The sequence below is a fragment of the Mesoplodon mirus genome, assembly GCF_964341445.2.
Source record: "Mesoplodon mirus genome assembly, chromosome: 4".
Taxonomy (NCBI): Eukaryota; Metazoa; Chordata; class Mammalia; order Artiodactyla; family Ziphiidae; genus Mesoplodon; species Mesoplodon mirus.
In genome coordinates this window covers 35,991,298-36,011,115 of record NC_138979.1, presented here as the reverse complement: position 1 = coordinate 36,011,115, position 19,818 = coordinate 35,991,298, and the positions used below count along the sequence as shown (strand labels likewise).

The window sequence follows — 19,818 nt, the reverse complement described above, 5'->3', positions numbered from 1 at the left end:
ACTTTCCTTGACTGTTCACCTTTAATCGTTCAGCATGACTGCATTTCACTGAATCCAGAGATGGTTTATCAGGATACTGGACATTCTAACCAAATGCCTGACAAACTGAGCATGAGAAGGAAATGTGACTTTGGGTATGGTGATTTCACTTTTAGAGCAATTTGACATGAATTATTAGACTGTGGCTTTTGACCTTTCTCCAGTCCTTGACTCTATGTATAGGAATTAATTGTGGGCTAAGCTGCCTGAGGTTCACGTCAGCTATAGATACTAACCAGAGCTTGTCTGTACTTCAATTATGCCACAGGAGTCAAGGTTAATGATTCAACTGGCCATGTTAGCTGTTCCCAGAAAGAGGGACACCGAATGAGCTATTCTAAAACAAGTTCTTGTTTTTGATAGACAATCTTGGTTTTTCCCGGATTATAGATAACTCCACAAATCAAATCCCCTCTCAACTGGTTAACTTTGCTGTATGTTTTATAAATTTTAAAGGGTAGGCCAGAAAATAGAATTGTTCAAAGTTATATGCTCTAAGGATGTTATTTTTTTTCCTGACAAAGGCTGCCTTGAAAATTGTCCAGACTAAAACTACTGGGGTAAAGTTATATGGAGCAGAAGAAATTGGGGCTCCAATCACCTACCTATCCGAGCAACAGATTCAAAGAAACTGGGACTCCAATCAGCTATCTGTCTGAGCAACAGATTCAAAGCCATGTTCTGAGGAAAATTCTGGTCCTGCCTGGGGGTACTCCTGCTGACACAGTTTTCTTGTTAAGTTCCTCACCTTCCACATACTTTCCCCCCCTTTCATTTATTTCATTTAATAAATTTTAATTCATTCAACAGCTAGTTTTAGACACTCCTGAAGTCATTCTACGAGGCCACCGTCACCTTGATACCAAAACCAGACAAAGATACTACAAAAAAAGAAAAATTACAGACCAATCACTGATGAATATAGATGCAAAAATCCTCAACAAAATACTAGCAAACAGAATCCAACAACACATTAAAAGGATCATACACCATGATCAAGTGGGATTTATCCCTGGGATGCAAGGATTCTTCAATATATGCAAATCAATCAATGTGATACACCATATTAACAAATTGAATAATAAAACCCACATGATCATCTCAATAGATGCAGAAAAAGCTTGTGACAAAATTCAACACCCATTTATGATAAAAAGTCTCCAGAAAGTGGGCATAGAGGGAACATACCTCAACATAATAAAGGCCATATATGACAAACCCACAGCAAACATCATTCTCAATGGGGAAAAACTGAAAGCATATCCTCTAAGATCAGGAACGAGACAAGGATGTCCACTCTTGCCACTAATATTCAACCTAGTTATGGAAGTCCTAGCCACGGCAATCAGAGAAGAAAAATAAATAAAAGGAATACAAATCGGAAAAGAAGAAGTAAAACTGTCACTGTTTGCAGATGACATGATACTATACATAGAGAATCCTAAAGATGCCAATGAATTTGGTAAAGTTGCAGGATACAAAATTAATGCACTGGAATCTCTTGCATTCCTATACACTAATGATTAAAAATCTGAAAGAGAAATTGTGGAAACACTCCCATTTACCACTGCAACAAAAAGAACAAAATACCTAGGAATAAACCTACCTAGGGAGACAAAAGACCTGTATGCAGAAAACTATAAGACACTGATGAAAGAAATTAAAGATGATACCAACAGATGGAGAGATATACCATGTTCTTGGATTGGAGGAATCAACATTGTGAAAATGACTATACTACCCAAAGCAATCTACAGATTCAGTGCAACCCCTATCAAATTACCAATGGCATTTTTTATGGAACTAGAACAAATCATCTTAAAATTAGTATGGAGACACAAAAGACCCCGAATAGCCAAAGCAGTCCTGAGGGAAAAAAATGGAGCTGGAGGAATCAGACTCCCTGACTTCAGCCTAAACTACAAAGCTACAGTAATCAAGACAATATGGTACTGGCACAAAAACTGAAACACAGATCAATGGAACAAGATAGAATGCCCAGAGATAAACCCACGCACCTATGGTCAACTAATCTATGACAAAGGAGGCAAGGATATACAATGGAGAAAAGACAGTCTCTTCAATAAGTGGTGCTGGGAAAACTGGACAGCTACATGTAAAAGAATGAAATTAGAACACTCCCTAACACCATACACAAAAATACACTCAAAATGGATTAGAGACCTAAATGTAAGAATGGACACTGTAAAACTCTTAGAGGAAAACATAGGAAGAACACTCTTTGACATTAATCACAGCAAGATTCTTTTTGACCCACCTCCTAGAGTAATGGAAATAAAAACAAAAATAAACAAATGGGACCTAATGAAACTTCAAAGCTTTTGCAAAGCAAAGGAAACCATAAACAAGATGAAAAGACAACCCTCAGAATGGGAGAAAATATTTGCAAATGAATCAATGGACAAAGGATTAATCTCCAAAATATATAAACAGCTCATGCAGCTCAATACTAAAAAAACAAACAACCCAATCCAAAAATGGGCAGAAGACCTAAACAGACATTTCTCCAAAGAAGACATACAGATGGCCAAGAAGCACATGAAAAGTTGCTCAACATCACTAATTATTAGAGAAATGCAAATCAAAACTGCAATGAGGTATCACCTCACACCAGTCAGAATGGGCATCATTGGAAAGTCTACAGACAACAGATGCTGGAGAGGGTGTGGAGAAAAGGGAACCCTCTTGCACTGTTGGTGGAAATGTAAATTGATACAGCCACTATGGAGAATGGTATGGAGGTTCCTTAAAAAACTAAAAATAGAACTACCATACGACCCAGCAATCCCACTACTGGGCATATACCCAGAGAAAACCATAATTCAAAAAGACACATGCACCCCAATGTTCACTGCAGCACTATTTACAATAGCCAGGTCAGAAGCAACCTAAATGCCCATCGACAGACAAATGGATAAAGAAGATGTGGTACATATATACAATGGAATATTACTCAGCCATAAAAAGGAACAAAATTGGTTCATTTGTTGAAACGTGGATGGATCTAGAGACTGTCATGCAGAGTGAAGTAAGTCAGAAAGAGAAAAACAAATATCATATATTAACGCATATATGTGGAACCTAGAAAAATGGTACACATGAACTGGTTTGCAGGGCAGAAATTGAGACACAGATGTAGAGGACAAACATATGGACACCAAGGGGGGAAAGTGGCAGGGGGTGGGGGTGGGATGTATTGGGCAATTGGGATTGACATGTATACACTGATGTGTATAAAATTGATGACTAGTAAGAACCTGTTGTATAAAATAATAAATAAAATAAAATTCAAAAAATCAAAAAAACACAAAGAAACAAGAAAACACCTACCATGGGCCAGGCACTGTGTAAAGCACTGTGTATATAGGGCTTAGCAACATCCACACAATCTCTGCCTTCACAGAGAGACTGAATATTAGGTACTTGCCAGGGCATATAATCTCAGGTTTAAGGACACCCAATACTTAGTAAATGATCAGCTGAAACAATGTTATAACAGGTTTTCTAAAGTTCATTCTCCTCCAGATGTTTCAAAATCTACCTCTGGATGATCAAACCAGCAAAAAACTCACATACGGACTGTATCACACTGCTCCTTGGTAGAACTGCTTTTACTGAATTGAGACTTGGAATTACGCCACTGACTTATATTAAGGATGCTATAAGAAATAACTCCATAAAATCCTTCACACTGTTTACTGGAATGATTCTGTTACTTTTACTAGCAATATACCAGGTGGCAAATTCTTTAAGGGCAACTTTTATTTTCAGTGCCTTAAAGAACATCTAGAAAATGTTTACTAAGTGAATGAAAGTTACCACATAATATTAGTAAATGGTTGATTTTGGTGTATGCAATGGAAATGTGATAATCTTGTTTATCAAATCCTGCCTTGTTCTAGATATACAATCAGATCACTTGGAATTAGGTCCTAAAGAAAAAGCAAAATAATGGTATAGACATAAAAGGGAAGCAGGAATGAGGGAAATACAAAAATGGGTATCACAAAGCCCTACGCACTTATTACTATAGGTAAAACATTTATTTCTAAGCTTCGAGCAACCTCTTCAAGGAGAAAAACATTAAGTTGCATAGTCCACAAGTGTCTATTAGATAAAAATAAAACAAAGAAAATAAAACTAACCTCTTGAAAAAAACATAAATTTCTCACATGAAGACAAGAAAGAAATATGTCTTAAAGGGCCCTCTCCCAGCTAGCTCTCTTTCAATACAAGAATGAGGAAGATGTCAGAGTGGTAGAGACAGCAAGCAAAGAAAAAGTTCATGCCTGGCTCTACTAACATTCACATGAACATAGCGGGTGACCCTGAATATAAGATTTCATCTTAGTTTTTAGCTTTCCCCCCCATTTGCAGTTTCTATTCCATTTGTGTCCTTGTTGTAAATAACCATATACGTTCTCAGTGTGTCAGGTTCTGTGTGTCAAGACTGCCTATGGTTCCCTAGAATCCATTATCATTGTCTTTCTTTTAATGGATACTCCTCCCAATTTGCTTCCCCAACAAAGTTGCCTAGCTAGAGACTATGCTTCCAGCTCCTTACAGCTAGATATGACCATATGTCCAAGTTCTTGCCACTGGAATAAATGCAACTGTAAGCCACATATTCAACTGCTGTGTCATTTCCTTACCTCTTCTCTCTCCCCCTTCCCTCTTCCTGGAAGATGCACAGGTAGTGCTGAGCCAGTTTTTGTTCTTTTTTTTTTTTAATAAGCAGACAAGGGCAATGCCCTAGGGAATGGCAGGACAACACAATAGAAGCAACCTGGGTCCCTAGAGCAGAGCTGGACATCCACCTTGATCTATCTACCTTGATAGACAGATCTATCTATCTATCTATCTATCTAGATCCCCCATCCCTGGACTGTTTCCAAAAAAAGAAGTAAATTCCTATATTATTTGAGACACTGTATTTTCAGTTTCCTTTATTCAATAGCTTAATCTGTACTCTGACCAACACAATTACAAAAACTTAGAAAGGTAGTATGTTTCCTTCAGCATCTGACAAATTGAAGAAGACTGAGAGAACATAACTTTGTTCTGTGAAATATGAATGGAAGACATCTCTCTAGGTCTTAAAAGTGTCCTAAAGGAAACTTCTGGGTCATGCCCAACATTTAAGCAGAAACAGAAATGATATTCAAAAGCAAAATAAATGAAAAATCTTTACATTAAGAAAAAAATATATCATCTTTGCAATTTTATAATTGATTATGATTTTAACAACATATAAAATATAAAGTGATATTAACAACATATAATATAATGTAGTCTAGCAGAATCAAATTAGAACTGTTGAAAATTTAAGTTGTTTTGTTGACTTACGTTTCATGGGTGCCAAAAAAGAAGATAGGATACTTATTTGCTGGAGGCTTCACAGCTCCCTCTGGGAGTTCATCAATCTATTAAAGATAAAATCATGTAAAATAGCATAAACATGATATAAACATTGTTCCGATAATGTATTGCTAATTTCAAAATAAAATCACTCTAATAAAAATCCCAACAGTTTTCCTTTTCTTGAACCTTATAAAATGATTCTAAAGGTTGTATTTGGCACACCATATGGAGAGTAACACTGTAAAATGATTATAACTATTATGGTACTACATAATCAGAAGCCAAAACTACTCATTTCCTTCAACTCAATAGAATTACTCTTGGGAATCTGTCCTAGTGAAATAATTCAAAAGAATAACAAAAGAGAAACAGAAGATGCACTTTTGGGGGATAGTAACAAATTTTTACACCCCACCCTACAAGATAGGAGAATTATGGAAAATTAACTCAAAATATTATGTAGTCATTGGAAGATATCATCTCTTGCCTGGACTAGTGCAAGTCTCTCCCCATCCACTGAAGCTCACATTACTTTTTTTTTTTTTTTTTTGGTGGTATGCGGGCCTCTCACTGTTGCGGCCTCTCCCGTTGCGAAGCACAGGCTCCGGACGCGCAGGCCCAGCGGCCATGGCTCACAGGCCCAGCCTCTCCGCGGCATGTGGGATCTTCCTGGACTAGAGTACGAACCCGTGTCCCCTGCATCAGCAGGCAGACTCGCAACCACTGCGCCACCAGGGAAGCCCTCACATTACCTTTTTAAATGCATATTTGGTTGTGTCAAATCCTTCAACAGCTTCTCACAGCTGTGCATCTGAAACCTCTGGGGCTTTTTAAAAATAAAGATCATCTATCCTTCCCCAGACCCAGCAATTTTTATGTACAGCTGAGGTTGAGAACTTCTCATAGGATAAAGTCTAAATTCTTTAGAATGCTACATAGTTATATATACATTATTACCTAGAATGTTGCAAGAAATGGTCCTTGACCCCTAACTCTCCATCTGTAGTCCTAACCTTTCCTTTGAACTCCAGGAATGAAATTACAAACATCTACAAACCATTTCCATTTACAGGTCCTACAAACAGCTTAAAATAAAGAAAAGGCCTGGAGTTCTTCAGAAGAGGCATACTTGGAGTTTATAGAGCAAGGAAAAGGGTCTGGTATCCTGTGTCCTGAAGATATCTGCAGGCCTTCTTAACTAACATATGGCGACAGCCTGAGGATTACTACAGCATCACAACATTCATCTCTGAACTGAATGAACCATGTGTCACAGAACAGATGCTCTGGTGTACTGAGAAAAGATGGACTTGCAGTCTAGAAACGTTAGTCCTGCTTCTGACTTCAATTGTGATATCGAAGATATCACTTAATGACTTTCACATCTGTAAAATGAGATGGTTGCACTAGGTAACCTCTAGGTGTCCTTCAAGTCCTGAAATTCCATGCCTTGCCTAAAACTGAACTAATTTTCTCTGAATCTGTTTTTGTTTTGTATCTTAAGTACTGGTACACTCAGTACCAAGAAAGAAACCTTAATCTTTTTATTATTTCCTCAAGCTCCACATTCAGTTTTTCATCAAATTCCCCAATTTGGCTCCTGAAATGTCTCCAAATTGAACACCATTCCCATTACCAAATTCAGTTCCCTAAAAAAGTTCTCATGATCTTTTGACAAGGCCACAGCAGCCTGTCAAAGTATCTCCTTGCCTCTGGGCTTTCCCGTTACCGACTGTACAACTTCTGGGTAAATCCTGTATGTTTTACATTCAATACACTACCCTACAAAGACAATTTAAAATGAGTAATTTCATTTTGAATAAAATTCAATATATATTCAATTATACACACACACACACACACACTCATACATATATTATTGTGGTAAAAAATACATAACATAGGGCCTCCCTGGTGGCGCAGTGGTTGAGAGTCCGCCTGCCGATGCAGGGGATACGGGTTCGTGCCCCGGTCTGGGAGGATCCCATATGCCGCGGAGCGGCTGGGCCCGTGAGCCATGGCCGCTGGGCCTGCGCATCCGGAGCCTGTGCTCCGCAACGGGAGAGGCCACAACAGTGAGAGGCCCACATACCGCAAAAAAAAAAAAAAAAAAAAAAAAAAAAATACATAACATAAAATTTTCTATCTTACCCATTTTTAAATTTACAGTTCAGTAATGTTAAGAATATTCACACTACGATACAGATCTCCAGAAAATGAATAACTATATTTTAAATGGACAAAAAATAGAACTTAATATGGAAATGTATGTTTATGTATGTGGGAGGCACTGAATTGCTAGCCGACAAAACACTATCACATCATGTATTTTGTTCACTCTTGTGAGAAAACTGAAAGTGCATCTTTTTAAAAGAACTTTTAAAACTTTTCTTTCAAATAAAACAACTTTTGGTTAAACTTTTCCTTCGCTGTATTATATAACTAACATCTACTGTAGAAGTTGCAAACTGACGGCCCTTAGGCCATGTCTGGCCTGAAGAAATGTTTTGTTTGGCTCATAGTGTTTTTAAAAAACTGAATTAGGTATCAACACTTTAAAACTGGAAGAGTCATCTTAAAATCCAGAACAATAGCCTCTGTGAAAAAATATCAAAGATAGGGATAAGCAACACTAAGCTTGCATTCCCAGGAGGCAACAATTAGCTGAAGATGATCAACAGCTGCCTTCAGACAAGGTATGTTCTCTCAAGTTTGCTACATTCCCCACCACTCTCCAGGTCATGTTGTAAATGCCTGTTTCCCTTACTTACATTGCTTGCCTGGCCCCTTTGAATATCTGAGTTCATACCCCTGTAATAAATAATGCCAAAATAGTGGCCTTACCATCACGTTGGTTCCCTCATAAAGGTGTTAAATGTTGACATGCACTCACTATATTTTACTGAGTCTTGTTTTGAAAATTACACTTTGGGTTTCCCTGGTGGCGCAGTGGTTAAGAATCTGCCTGCCAATGCAGGGGACACAGGTTCGAGCTCTGGTCTGGGAAGATCCCACATGCCGCGGAGCAACTAAGCCCGTGAGCCACAACTACTGAGCCTGCGCGTCTGGAGCCTGTGCTCCACAACGGGAGAGGCCGTGACAGTGAGAGGCCCGCGCACCGGGATGAAGAGTGGCCTCCGCTCGCTGCAACTGGAGAAAGCCCTCACACAGAAACGAAGACCCAACACAGCCAAAAATAAATAAATACATTAAAAAAAAAAAAGAAAGAAAATTACACTTTGACAGTTGTGGAATTATACCAAGTTGTTCAAGTGGATATACCTTCTTGAACCAATTAAAGAGTGCATCTCCTAGGCACTGGTTTTTGTTTGTTTGTTTTGGCTTCTAGAGTGAATACCAAGCGGCAATAGAACTTTAACTTCAGAGTTTCTGTTTTTCTACTGTTTCTATTTTCCTGACTTTTATTTTCACTTTTATTTCTGGTTATTGGCTATGTTTGGTTCTGATTCTGGTTTGCACACAGCCAATGTGTTATTCCCCATTAATAGGAGGATGGGGACCTATTCTCTTTTGGGTATGACAGGGCAAATAATCTGGTACAATAGTCTTTTGGTTTGTAGAAGAATAAGTCTTGCTTCTACTGGAAAGAAGAAAAGCCCTTTGAGATCTAGATCAGTGAGTGTATGGATTTTGTGTTTCCTTTAACCTGTAACTGAAGTTGTAGACCTGAAGCCGTAGGCTCTCTGTGTGCCTAGCATACTTGAGAGTCTTTACCCTTCCTTGTGTGAGTTTGAAACATTTTCCTATTTCTGGGAAGGGTATTAACAAATTAGATATAAATTTCTTAAAATGAAAGAGCTCTGCTTTTACTGATTTACAGACACTAATAAAATTACAAAAATCTAATATAAAGGAACGTATAAGAATCCTCAAGAAATTAAAAAGTGAATGTAGAATACTTCAAATACGGTGGCCTTTTTGTTATCGTTCATTGTTTATCTGTCTGCTTCGTTCACTGCAGAGACACAGGGAATGTCAGTTAGAACTGAGGCTCTCTGTCCCTTGGAGTCTACAACTCTAACAAGCCCCATGGACTTGGGGCCTGGAGGCAGGCAGCCTCACATTTCCTAGAAAATTTGTTCTCAGAGTTCATCCCTGGGCCTTCGCCATCAGTGTCACCTGCGGACTCATTAGAAATGCTAGTTCTCAGTCCAGAACCCTAATGAGGGTTAGGCCTAAGAATCAGTGTTTTAAGAAGCCTCCAGCGGGCTTCCCTGGTGGCGCAGTGGTTGAGAGTCCGCCTGCCGATGCAGGGGACACGGGTTCGTACCCGGGTCCGGGAAGATCCCACATGCTGCGACGCAGCTGGGCCCGTGAGCCATGGCCGCTGAGCTTGTGCGTCCGGAGCCTGTGCTCCACAACAGTGAGAGGCCCGCGTACCACACACACACAAAAAAAAACCCAAGAAGCCTCCAGCTGTTTTTGATATACATTATAAAACATTCCATCCTCCTGCTGTGGTTTCTGTGGATGAGTTGCCTTTGTTTCTTCTGATTAACATTAAGTCTGCTTAGGGAGGAGATATGGGGATATATGTATATGGATAGCTGATTCACTTTGTTATAAAGCAGGAACTAACACACCATTGTAAAGCAATTATACTCCAATAAAAGATGTTATAAAAAAAACAACAACAACAAAAAGCATTAAGTCTGCTTAAATCTGCGGGATTTTTGCCCTGAGACCGCAAAATTGCATCAGTGCACGTTTATTTTCCTAATATTTTTTAAAATGTATAACATGTCCAATTTTCTATTTTTTAATTAAAGGAGTGCTACACTATATTAAATGTGGTGGCTTTTTAAGAAAAAACCCTTCTCACAGGAACTGTTAGCTCGTAAGTATTCTTATATAAGAATCCAAATTTAAGTAATCAAAGTGAATCTTTGAACAAATCAGACTGGTTTACAATTTTGGTTTAAAAATAACAATTTGTCTTTATCTGGATTTAATCATTGTAGAGTGTAATATAAGTAAATTTAAGAAAATAAAATGGGGGTTTCTCATGAAGATACTAATTTACATCTGAATTCCTTAAGTTCTGAAGTTCTTACCTAACCTCCCTCAGTAGACTTCCCTGGTGGTGCAGTGGTTAAGAATCCGCCTGCCAATGCAGGGGACACAGGTTCCATCCCTGGTCCAGGAAGATCCCACATGCCGCAAGCAATGAAGCCCATGCGCCACAACTACTGAGCCTGCGTTCTAGAGCCCGCGAGCCGCAACTACTGAGGCCTCATGCCACAAGCTACTGAAGCCCACACGCCTAGAGTCTGAGCTCCGCAACAAGAGAACCACTGCAATGAAAAGCCTGCGCACCTCAAGGAAGAGTAGCCCCTGCTCACCGCAACTAGAGAAAGCCCGCACACAGCAACGAAGACCCAACACAGCCAAAAATAAATAATAAAAAAAATAAAGGCATCATCATATAGATAAAAATAAGGAAATAATTTTTAAAAGAATAAAATGGACATTAAAAAAAGGAAAAAAGGGTCTACTGATAAGCTAATATTACTTCCATATAATGTTTAAGATGAAGGAAAACGTAAACTTAAATTATAATTCTGACAAACTTTTCTCTATCAACAGTAATTATGTTCTGTGGTATGTTAAGATTAAACATAATTTCCAATAGTTAACTTTAAGACCTTGGACTAATATTAAATTGAGTTAAAGGATCATCTTTGCACCTTTGAATAATTCCTAAGTAAGACAGAATACTGAAACATTGGTCAGCAAGTGTAGTTTTAACATATATATGATTTTAATTTTTATATGTTATGTAGTGGAAAGGACATGTGTATTAGGTGTATCCATGAGCTTTGCTGGTTTGTTAAAACACTTGTATATAACAAATTTCTCAGTTTCTCTGTGAAACAGAAGTTAGTTACCTTGGTTACGTTATAATTGATATGCAGATTGAGACTATACTAAGAACAATAGTGACACAGAAATACAACCATGTATGCAAAGGTAATGAATGGCATGTGTTCTTGTTTATTAATGGGAAAAGATTAGTCTTGTACTTGAAGTAAAGTATCTAGGTTGTTCCAAAATGTGAAAGAGGATAATGAAGGACCAACCTGGATAGTGAAAGCTGTAGAAGATTTGTGGAAAGGGAAATTTATTTGCCTTGGACTATAATAACTGCAAATAGTAGTCTAAAATACGCAATGAGGGCTTCCCTGGTGGCGCAGTGGTTGAGAGTCTGCCTGCCGATGCAGGGGACACGGGTTCGTGCCCCGGTCCCGGAAGATCCCACATGCCGCGGAGCGGCTGGGCCCGCGAGCCATGGCCGCGGAGCCTGTGTGTCCGGAGCCTGTGCTCCGCAACGGGAGAGGCCACAGCAGTGAGAGGCCCGCGTACAGCAAAAAAAAAAAAAAAAAAAAATACGCAATGAAATATTAAAATTTTTCCAAAGCTGGCTCAGTTTCGATGGATTTATTCATAAGATTAAAAAGGGAAAGCTTCTAAATCCATTAATGTCAAATATTTATTAATATAAAACCAGAATTTGGTTTTCTCTGTTAAAATAAAAAATTGGTCTTGGAGTATTCTATCTGTTCTTAACAAAATATGGTAAAAGGTTATTCTTTACCTCCTGAATAATCTGCATGTATAGCCATATCTCACTAGAATAACTTCTTGGACTTTGTGCTGACTCTGTCATATCCTTAAATTTGTTTTTAAACAAACAACAAAAGTTCCTTGCTAAAGAGTTAAAGTTCTTCAAAAAAAAAACTGGGTCACCACCTTCTATGTTAATTTAAAATATTATATTGTTACTTTGACTAAGTCATTATTCATTATCCTCAGATATCTAAGCTCCTATCTTAATCAAGCAATGAAGTCTGATAATTCTTGTGATGCTGCTGAGTTCAGAGAACTCACTGTGTAACAAATGATTTGGTTCAGATTGTGGTGTAAGACCCAAAGTGCAGTATTACATGCTGCCTCAACATTTTGTAAAATTGGGATGGTCTTGAATGGACTACCTGCAAGTTCTCTTCTCTTGCTCCTGTGGATAAGGTCCCCTAGTCAAAAAATCCTCTTCATCAAAGGAACCAAGCAAAGTTTCTTTTTAATCCCTGCTAGGCTTTATCCCCGGTTTTGGTTCCCTGCTAGCCTCTGAATTATTCAGACAAGCCAATCACATCCTCCTGTGGGAACCCCACTCTCTTGATACTACAAAGTCTTCTTCCCATTGCCTGAGTTGTTCACTGTTTCTGAGTGCAACTTCCAGGTCGCCCTGTACGGCATGCAGTGTCCTCCTCCTCTGGGATGTGAGTTTATGTAACTAATAAATTGTTGCCTGTCTTATCTGTCCAGTGTTGTATGTTGAGCCATTCCCAAAAACATATGGTGGGAATCCTCTCTCTCACCAATACGGTGAATAGGAAGTGACCAACACCAGGGGAATCTTATCAGAATGCTGGGGTAAGAGGTTCCACACAGTGGCTCAAATTTATTATGTGTGGTAGCTTAGAGGTTTCGTGCACCGAGTCCAGATGGTAGTTGGGGGTGGGGTTGAGTGGAGGAAGAGAAGTCCTGAGGGCCAGAGAGCTAGGCAGAGATACCAAGGTCCCTCCCTTGGCAGTGTCTCTTCTCTCAGAAATGCTCATGGCCCATTCATTCCCTTACTTTGTTCAAATCTCTGCTCAAATAGCACTGCATCAGAGGGCTTTTCCCCTACAACCCAACTTAAAATAACACCTCTTACCCTGTCATTCTCTATTCTTTTATTCTGCTTTATTTTTATTGTAAGAATTTCCCTGCCCTTGAGTATTTGTTTGTTTCTTTACATTAGAATATAATCTTTGTGAGAGGGAAACTTGCTTTGTTCTCCACAATAGCTCTACTGCCTAAAGCAGCACCTGATACATGACTGGTGCATAATAAATATTCCTCGAGGACCAAGGTTTCCTTATTGACTCAGGATCTGAAGAAGCCTATACTTACATGGAGAGAATCAGTGACCCTGGCTGTGAAGAAGAGAAAGGTACACCACAGACCACTTTCAATCACAGATTACTAAGAAAAACTATTATGGGGTTATAGTATAAAGGAGTCTCTATGCTTAAGAAAAGGAAATAAGAACAAACTTGTCTCTTTGAATATGCCAATAAGAAGAATTTTGGGGGCTAGCTGACTAAGAATGCGGAGGAAAAAAAGACCATTTTACCTATTAAAGTTTATGAGGTGAGGTTAAATTACAGAGGGGAAAAAAGTTTGTGATATTATAAAATGGATTTAGATAAAGAGAAGTCTATAAATGAGTCAACAAATTTACTGTAGGGGAAGAAAGGGAAAGGACACTATGGAAAAAGGAAATGTATACAGGAGGAAGGGGAAAGAATTTTTAAAATCTGAGTATATCTGGATTAACAAACAGGTAATTGATCAACTTAATATCTGAAAATGACACTTTGTTATAAGGACCCCAAACATAAGGAGATAACTTCCAAAATAACAGTTCAAAAAAATCTGTTGAAAACCAGTCCCTAATTATCTTCAAGAATATAAAAACCATCACTTGTTAGTTGACAGAGCAATTCACATTGAAAGACATTTTGTTTTTCACTCAATAAAACTTCGAAAAACCTCGCCATTTTCATCTTTAGAAAATTATAAATAATTTTGAGAGGTCACAATATACTTAGAATGCAGTGCTTTTAACTTATTGTAGGCTTTATGTAGGGGATAGGCCAGATGACTGACTGAGGTCCCTCATTCGTATGTTACATTGCTGATTCTGGAGGAGGAGCATATATGGGGCATTAACACATCCTCACAGTATACCTGGGGAGAGCCAATCTGACAAATGGAAAAACTCAGGCTGAATAGTAAAAAGTGAGGGATTTTGGTGTATGATCTTCATATAAGATCTTCATTTATATCGCCAGATCCCTCTTTTTTTTTAAATTATAGCAGGCACATTTTAAATTGAAATGTATAAAAAAATCTGGCTTATTCCCCCAACTTTCCCTCAGTCTTAAGCAATTGTCCACACAGGTTCAATCTTGAACAGGTATAAATACACTCATTTTTAGGGTTTATCTGCATTTTTAAAAAGTTTTATTTATTTAATTTATTTATTTTGGGCTGCGTTGGGTCTTCATTGCTGCGCCAGCTTTCTCTAGTTGCAGCGAGTGGGCGCTACTCTTCATCGTGGTGTGCGGGCTTCTCATTGCAGTGGCTTCTCTTGTTGTGCAGCACGGGTTCTAGGCACGTGGGCTTCAGTAGTTGCAGCACGTGGGCTCAGTAGTTGTAGCTCGCAGGCTCTAGAGCGCAGACTCAGTAGTTGAGTGCACAGGCTTAGCTGCTCCATGGCATGTGGGATCTTCCCGGACCAGGGCTTGAACCCGTGTCCCCTGCACTGGCAGGCGGATTCTTAACCACTGCGCCACCAGGGAAGCCCTCTATCTTCATTTTTATTGAAGTAAAATTTATAGTGAAATAACTGATCTTAAATGTATTGAATATATTTAACGAGAATTTGATACATGCATATACCTATATTAACCAACCCCTAATCAAATACAGAACTTTAAGTTATCTCAGAACATTTCCTCCTACTCCCTACCAGTTATTTCTCATCCACCACAGGCAACCCCCTTCCTGATTTCCATCATCACAGATTGGTTTTTCCTGTTCCTGAACTTAAAAAGAAAAAAAAAAAGCAACAAGTTTTTGGTCATTGGCTTCTTTTGCTCAATGTCTTTTTGAGATGAATTCATATTATATTAGTAACATAATTCTAATATAATTCTTTTATATTGCCAAGTAGTATTCTACTGCATCCATTCTCTTTATGTGATGATGGACATTTGTTACTGTTTCCAGTTTTGACTATTGTGAATGAAACTGCTAGAATTATTCTTGTACCTTTTTTGGGGGGAATATATGCTTTCATCTTTCTTGGATAAATACCTAGGAAAAGGATCAGTGAGTAATAGTGTAGGGATATGTTTAACTTTGTAAGAAACTTCCACACTGTGTTCCGAAGTGGTTATACCATTTTAAAAAAAATTTATTTTACTTATTTATTTTTGGCTGCGTTGGGTCTTCGTTGCTGCACGCGGGCTTTTCTCTAGTTGCGACTAGCGGGGGCTACTCTTCGTTGTGGTGCGCGGGCTTCTCATTGCAGTGGCTTCTCTTGTTGCAGAGCACGGACTCTAGGCACGCGGGCTCCAGTAGTTGTGGCACGCGGGCTCAGGAGCGCAGGCTCAGTAGTTTCGGCACACGGGCTTAGCTGCTCTGCGGCATGTGGGATCTTCCTGGACCAGGGTTTGAACCCGTGTCCCCTGCATTGGTAGGCGGATTCTTAACCACTGCGCCACTAGGGAAGCCCGGTTATACCATTTTAAACCCCCTTGAACAATACATGAGTTCCAGTTGCTCTACATCCTAACCAACACTTGGTGTGGCCAGTCTTTTTAATTTTAGCCATTCTAATAGGTGTGAAGTGTTATCTACTGTGGATATCTTTCAACATACCAAACTGTCACAGTGCTCTACACATTCACTCAAGAGACATGAAAGCTTATGTCCATACAAAGATCTGTACTTTACTCATAATAGTGAAAATATGGAAACAGTCTAGATGTCCATCAACACGAGAATGGTTAAACAAACTGGTGTATTCACACAAGGGAATACTATTCTGTAATAAAAAGAACAAAGTACTAATCATACAATAACATGGATGAATCTCAAAAGCATTATGGTAAATGAAAGAAGTCTGCATAAAAGAGTAATACTGGAATACTGCATAAATGGAATATTGCATGATTCCATTTATATGAAGTTCCAGAAAAGAAAAAGCTAATTTGTGATGAAGAAAAACTCTAAACAGTGATTATCTCTGGGGGAAGGTGGGAGTGGTAACTGACTGGGAAGAGGCATAAGAGAATTTTCTGGGGTGATGGTATATTTCATATCTTGATAGGGGTTTGGGTTATATGGGTATATAAATCTGTCATAACTCATCAAATGGAACATTCACTGTATGTAACTTTTACCTCAAAAATGTAAATAAACATTAAATTCTAGTTAATTACATGCATGCTAAAGTGTTTAGGAATGAAATACAATAATGTATGCAAATTAACTTAAAATACATAAAAATAAGATAAATTGATGGATGGATAGAAACTGTTAGATGGATACAAATGTCATAAAACAAACCTAGCAAAATGCTAGTTGTAGACTCTAGGTGTGGTGGGTTATGGTGTTCACTTTTTATATCAACTTCTGATATGTTTCAAAAATTTCATAATAATATTTTGGTAAAAATAGAAGAGGGGAGAGAGGATGAGGGTAGTATAACAAGTTGGTTATAACCTTGTTCTTAAAATGGAGTCAACTGATATTGTTTAGTCAATAAATCAGTATGAGACAGGAGGGGCTTCCCTGGTGGTAGGTACAGTGGTTAAGAATCCGCCTGCCAATGCAGGGGACGTGGGTTCAAGCCCTGGTCCAGGAAGATCCCACATGCTGCGGAGCAACTAAGCCTGTGTGCCACAACTACTGAGCCTGTGTGCCACAACTACTGAAGCCCTCCTGCTTATAGCCCAGGCTCCACAACAAGAGAAGCCACCACGAGAAGCCCACGCACTGCAACAAACAGCAGCCCTCACCCGCTGCAACTAGAGAAAGCCCGTGCACAGCAACGAAGACCCAATGCAGCCAAAAAAAAAAAAAAGAGAGAGAGACAGGAAACTGTTGTGCTTTCTTATAAGCCGAGTTGGTTTTTAAAACTGTGTACGTACAACACTTAAGCTAAAAACAACTGAATTCAAAAAAGAATTTTTAATGAAGCAATGCCATTTGCAGCAACATGGATGGACCTGGAGATTATCATACTAAGTGAAGTCAGACAAAGACAAATATCTCATGATATCACTATATATGGAATCTTAAAAAAAGATACAAAATGAGCCTGTTTACAAAACAGAAACAGACTCACAGACATTGAAAACAAATTTATGGTTACCAAAGGGGAAAGGCAGGGGAGGGATAAATTAGGAGTTTAGGATTAACAGATACACATTACTATATACAAAATGGATAAACAAGGAGGACCTCCTGTATAGCACAGGGAACTATATGCAATATCTTATAATACCCTATAATGGAAAAGAATCTGAAAAAGAATATATATATAAAACTGAATCACTTTGTTGTACACCTGAAACTAACGCAACATTGTAAATCAACTATACTTCTATTTAAAAATTTTTTTAGTTTTTAAAGCCACCAAATTGTCAATTAGTGATTGCACTTCCACCAATCATGTGAGTCCCTAAATCCCTACATCTTCACTAATAATGAATAACTTATTATCTTTTTATCTTATCTAAGTTTGCTATGTGAAAAATGCTGTTTTGTTTTAATTTGTACTTTCTTAATTATAGATGATGATGAACATCTTTTCATATGTTAAAAAGTTATTTGTATTATGTTTTCTATAAACTGCCTTTTCATATCCCATGCCCATTTTTCTACTGGGTTGTTGTCTAGTTTTGTTACTGATCAGTAAAAGCTCATTTTGTTTGTATGCCTGTCTGTCTGTCTACCTATCTATGTCAGCCCTTTTCCTACCATTTGTTATGTTTTTTACCCATTTATCATTTGTCTTGACTTCATCTGCAAAATTTTTTTGCTAGCAGAAATTTCTTAATTTTTATATAGTAACAGCTATTAGTCATTTCCTTTGTGGCTTATGGGTTTGTATCTTGCTTAAAAGGCCTTTCCTACTTTAAGATTACCTAAAAATTACCCCATATTTTCTCTTGTATTACTTTTGTGATTTCACAAGTCACAAAATAACTCTATGAATTATTTTCTTAAGCTAGAAATGTACCTAATAGTAAGTGTAGGGAAATGAGCACTCACATAAATAATTACTAGGACTATAAACTGCTACAAACATTTAAGAAATTGATATGATTCCATATATTATAAAATTAAAACATACATACCACATGGCCTAACAATTCCACTTCTAGGAACCAATCTATCCTACAGAAATAAGAACATGAGTATGTAAACATAAACAAACCAGTATGTTCACTGAGGCTCTCCTGCCAAAGAAGAAACAACTAACAGGCCATCAGTGTAGGAATGGTTAACTAAATTATGGTGCAGTCATAGTATGGCACATTCTTAGCCAAGATCTATGTGCATTGACTTGGAAAGTTAGCAATATATCAAGGACAAGTGAAAAGAACAAGCTGCAGGATAAAAAATGGTAACTACATAAAACCATGTGTGCATGTGAATGCTTATGTAAGTGGAGGAAAACATTAGGAAGGGTACACGCCAAACTATCAGTGCTAGTTATCTCAATGGGGTAGGAATGGTAGTGCTATAAAACATTTCTTCTGAAATTAAAAATAAACAAAAATATTATTTTGTCAGAGTAACCCAATAAAAATATTGATGCTTAGGGCTTGCCCTGGCAAGTCTGATTAAAAAAATAATTGCAGAATGGAATTTTTATTAGGTAAAGAGCAAATGGACAATTAAACTTCCAGACTCTACTGTCTATGTGTGCTGGATGACTTTTCCTTTAAATCGTCAGCCCCTCTATGGTTCAGCCCCTCTGAACCAATGAGAACCTCATCTGATCAGATATAAAGGCACCTTTTCCCACTACAAGGGGGGTTGGAATGAGTCTCCAGTTATATACTTGGTTTGAATTTCTAAGGACACTATATTTGCAGAATTTAGCCTTCCCTTTTCCATTTCCCTAGTAAGGAGTCTTAGCTGGTCTTCCTCCAGCAAAATTTCCTTAATTATACGCAAGATTTTATATAGCACATTTTAATGGGGAGAGAATTCACTGCTTTACTCATATCCTCCAAACCCTGCCTCCCCCATCAAAAAAATGTAAAGAAAAACAATCATGTTAAACTAAATTCAGACACTTGTGAATCTAATTCACAGTATTTGTACCAATTTGGGAACATCTTTTATTTTTGGTGTCAACTCATCAAGCTTTATGTTGTCAACAAAAAATGATATACAATATGTTTTTTCCCCCTTAAATTCTATTTTATATGATATAAATTACTGCCATTTCTTGTTTTATTCAAATCTGATAAATAGATCTTTCCAACTGGGGCCAATTTTTGTCTTCTACTATTTTGTGTTAGATCGGTCTCTTTTAAACACTGCATTGCTGGGTTTTATTTATCAATCCAAATGGAGAACCATTTATGTTTGTAACATAATGTCTGGCTTTTTATGCCTCTGTTTTTTCTCTTCATGTTTATTTTTATTACATGAATTATAACTCAAATACTTCATTTTTAATTCACCAAGAACTTCCTATATTTCAAGAACACTATTAAAATAATATTTACACAATAATAT

At 37.9% G+C, this 19,818-nt stretch overlaps 1 protein-coding gene across 1 annotated transcript in view; it reads right to left on the bottom strand.

Annotated features, from left to right (window-relative positions):
- The window catches only part of HDGFL3 (HDGF like 3), a 76,233-nt gene that overhangs the window by 19,812 nt on the left and 36,603 nt on the right, over positions 1–19,818 (bottom strand). The window contains exon 2 of the mRNA XM_082619616.1: positions 5,407–5,483. Coding sequence (XP_082475742.1) covers positions 5,407–5,483 — 77 coding nt within the window. The remainder of the gene's footprint in view (positions 1–5,406; positions 5,484–19,818) is intronic.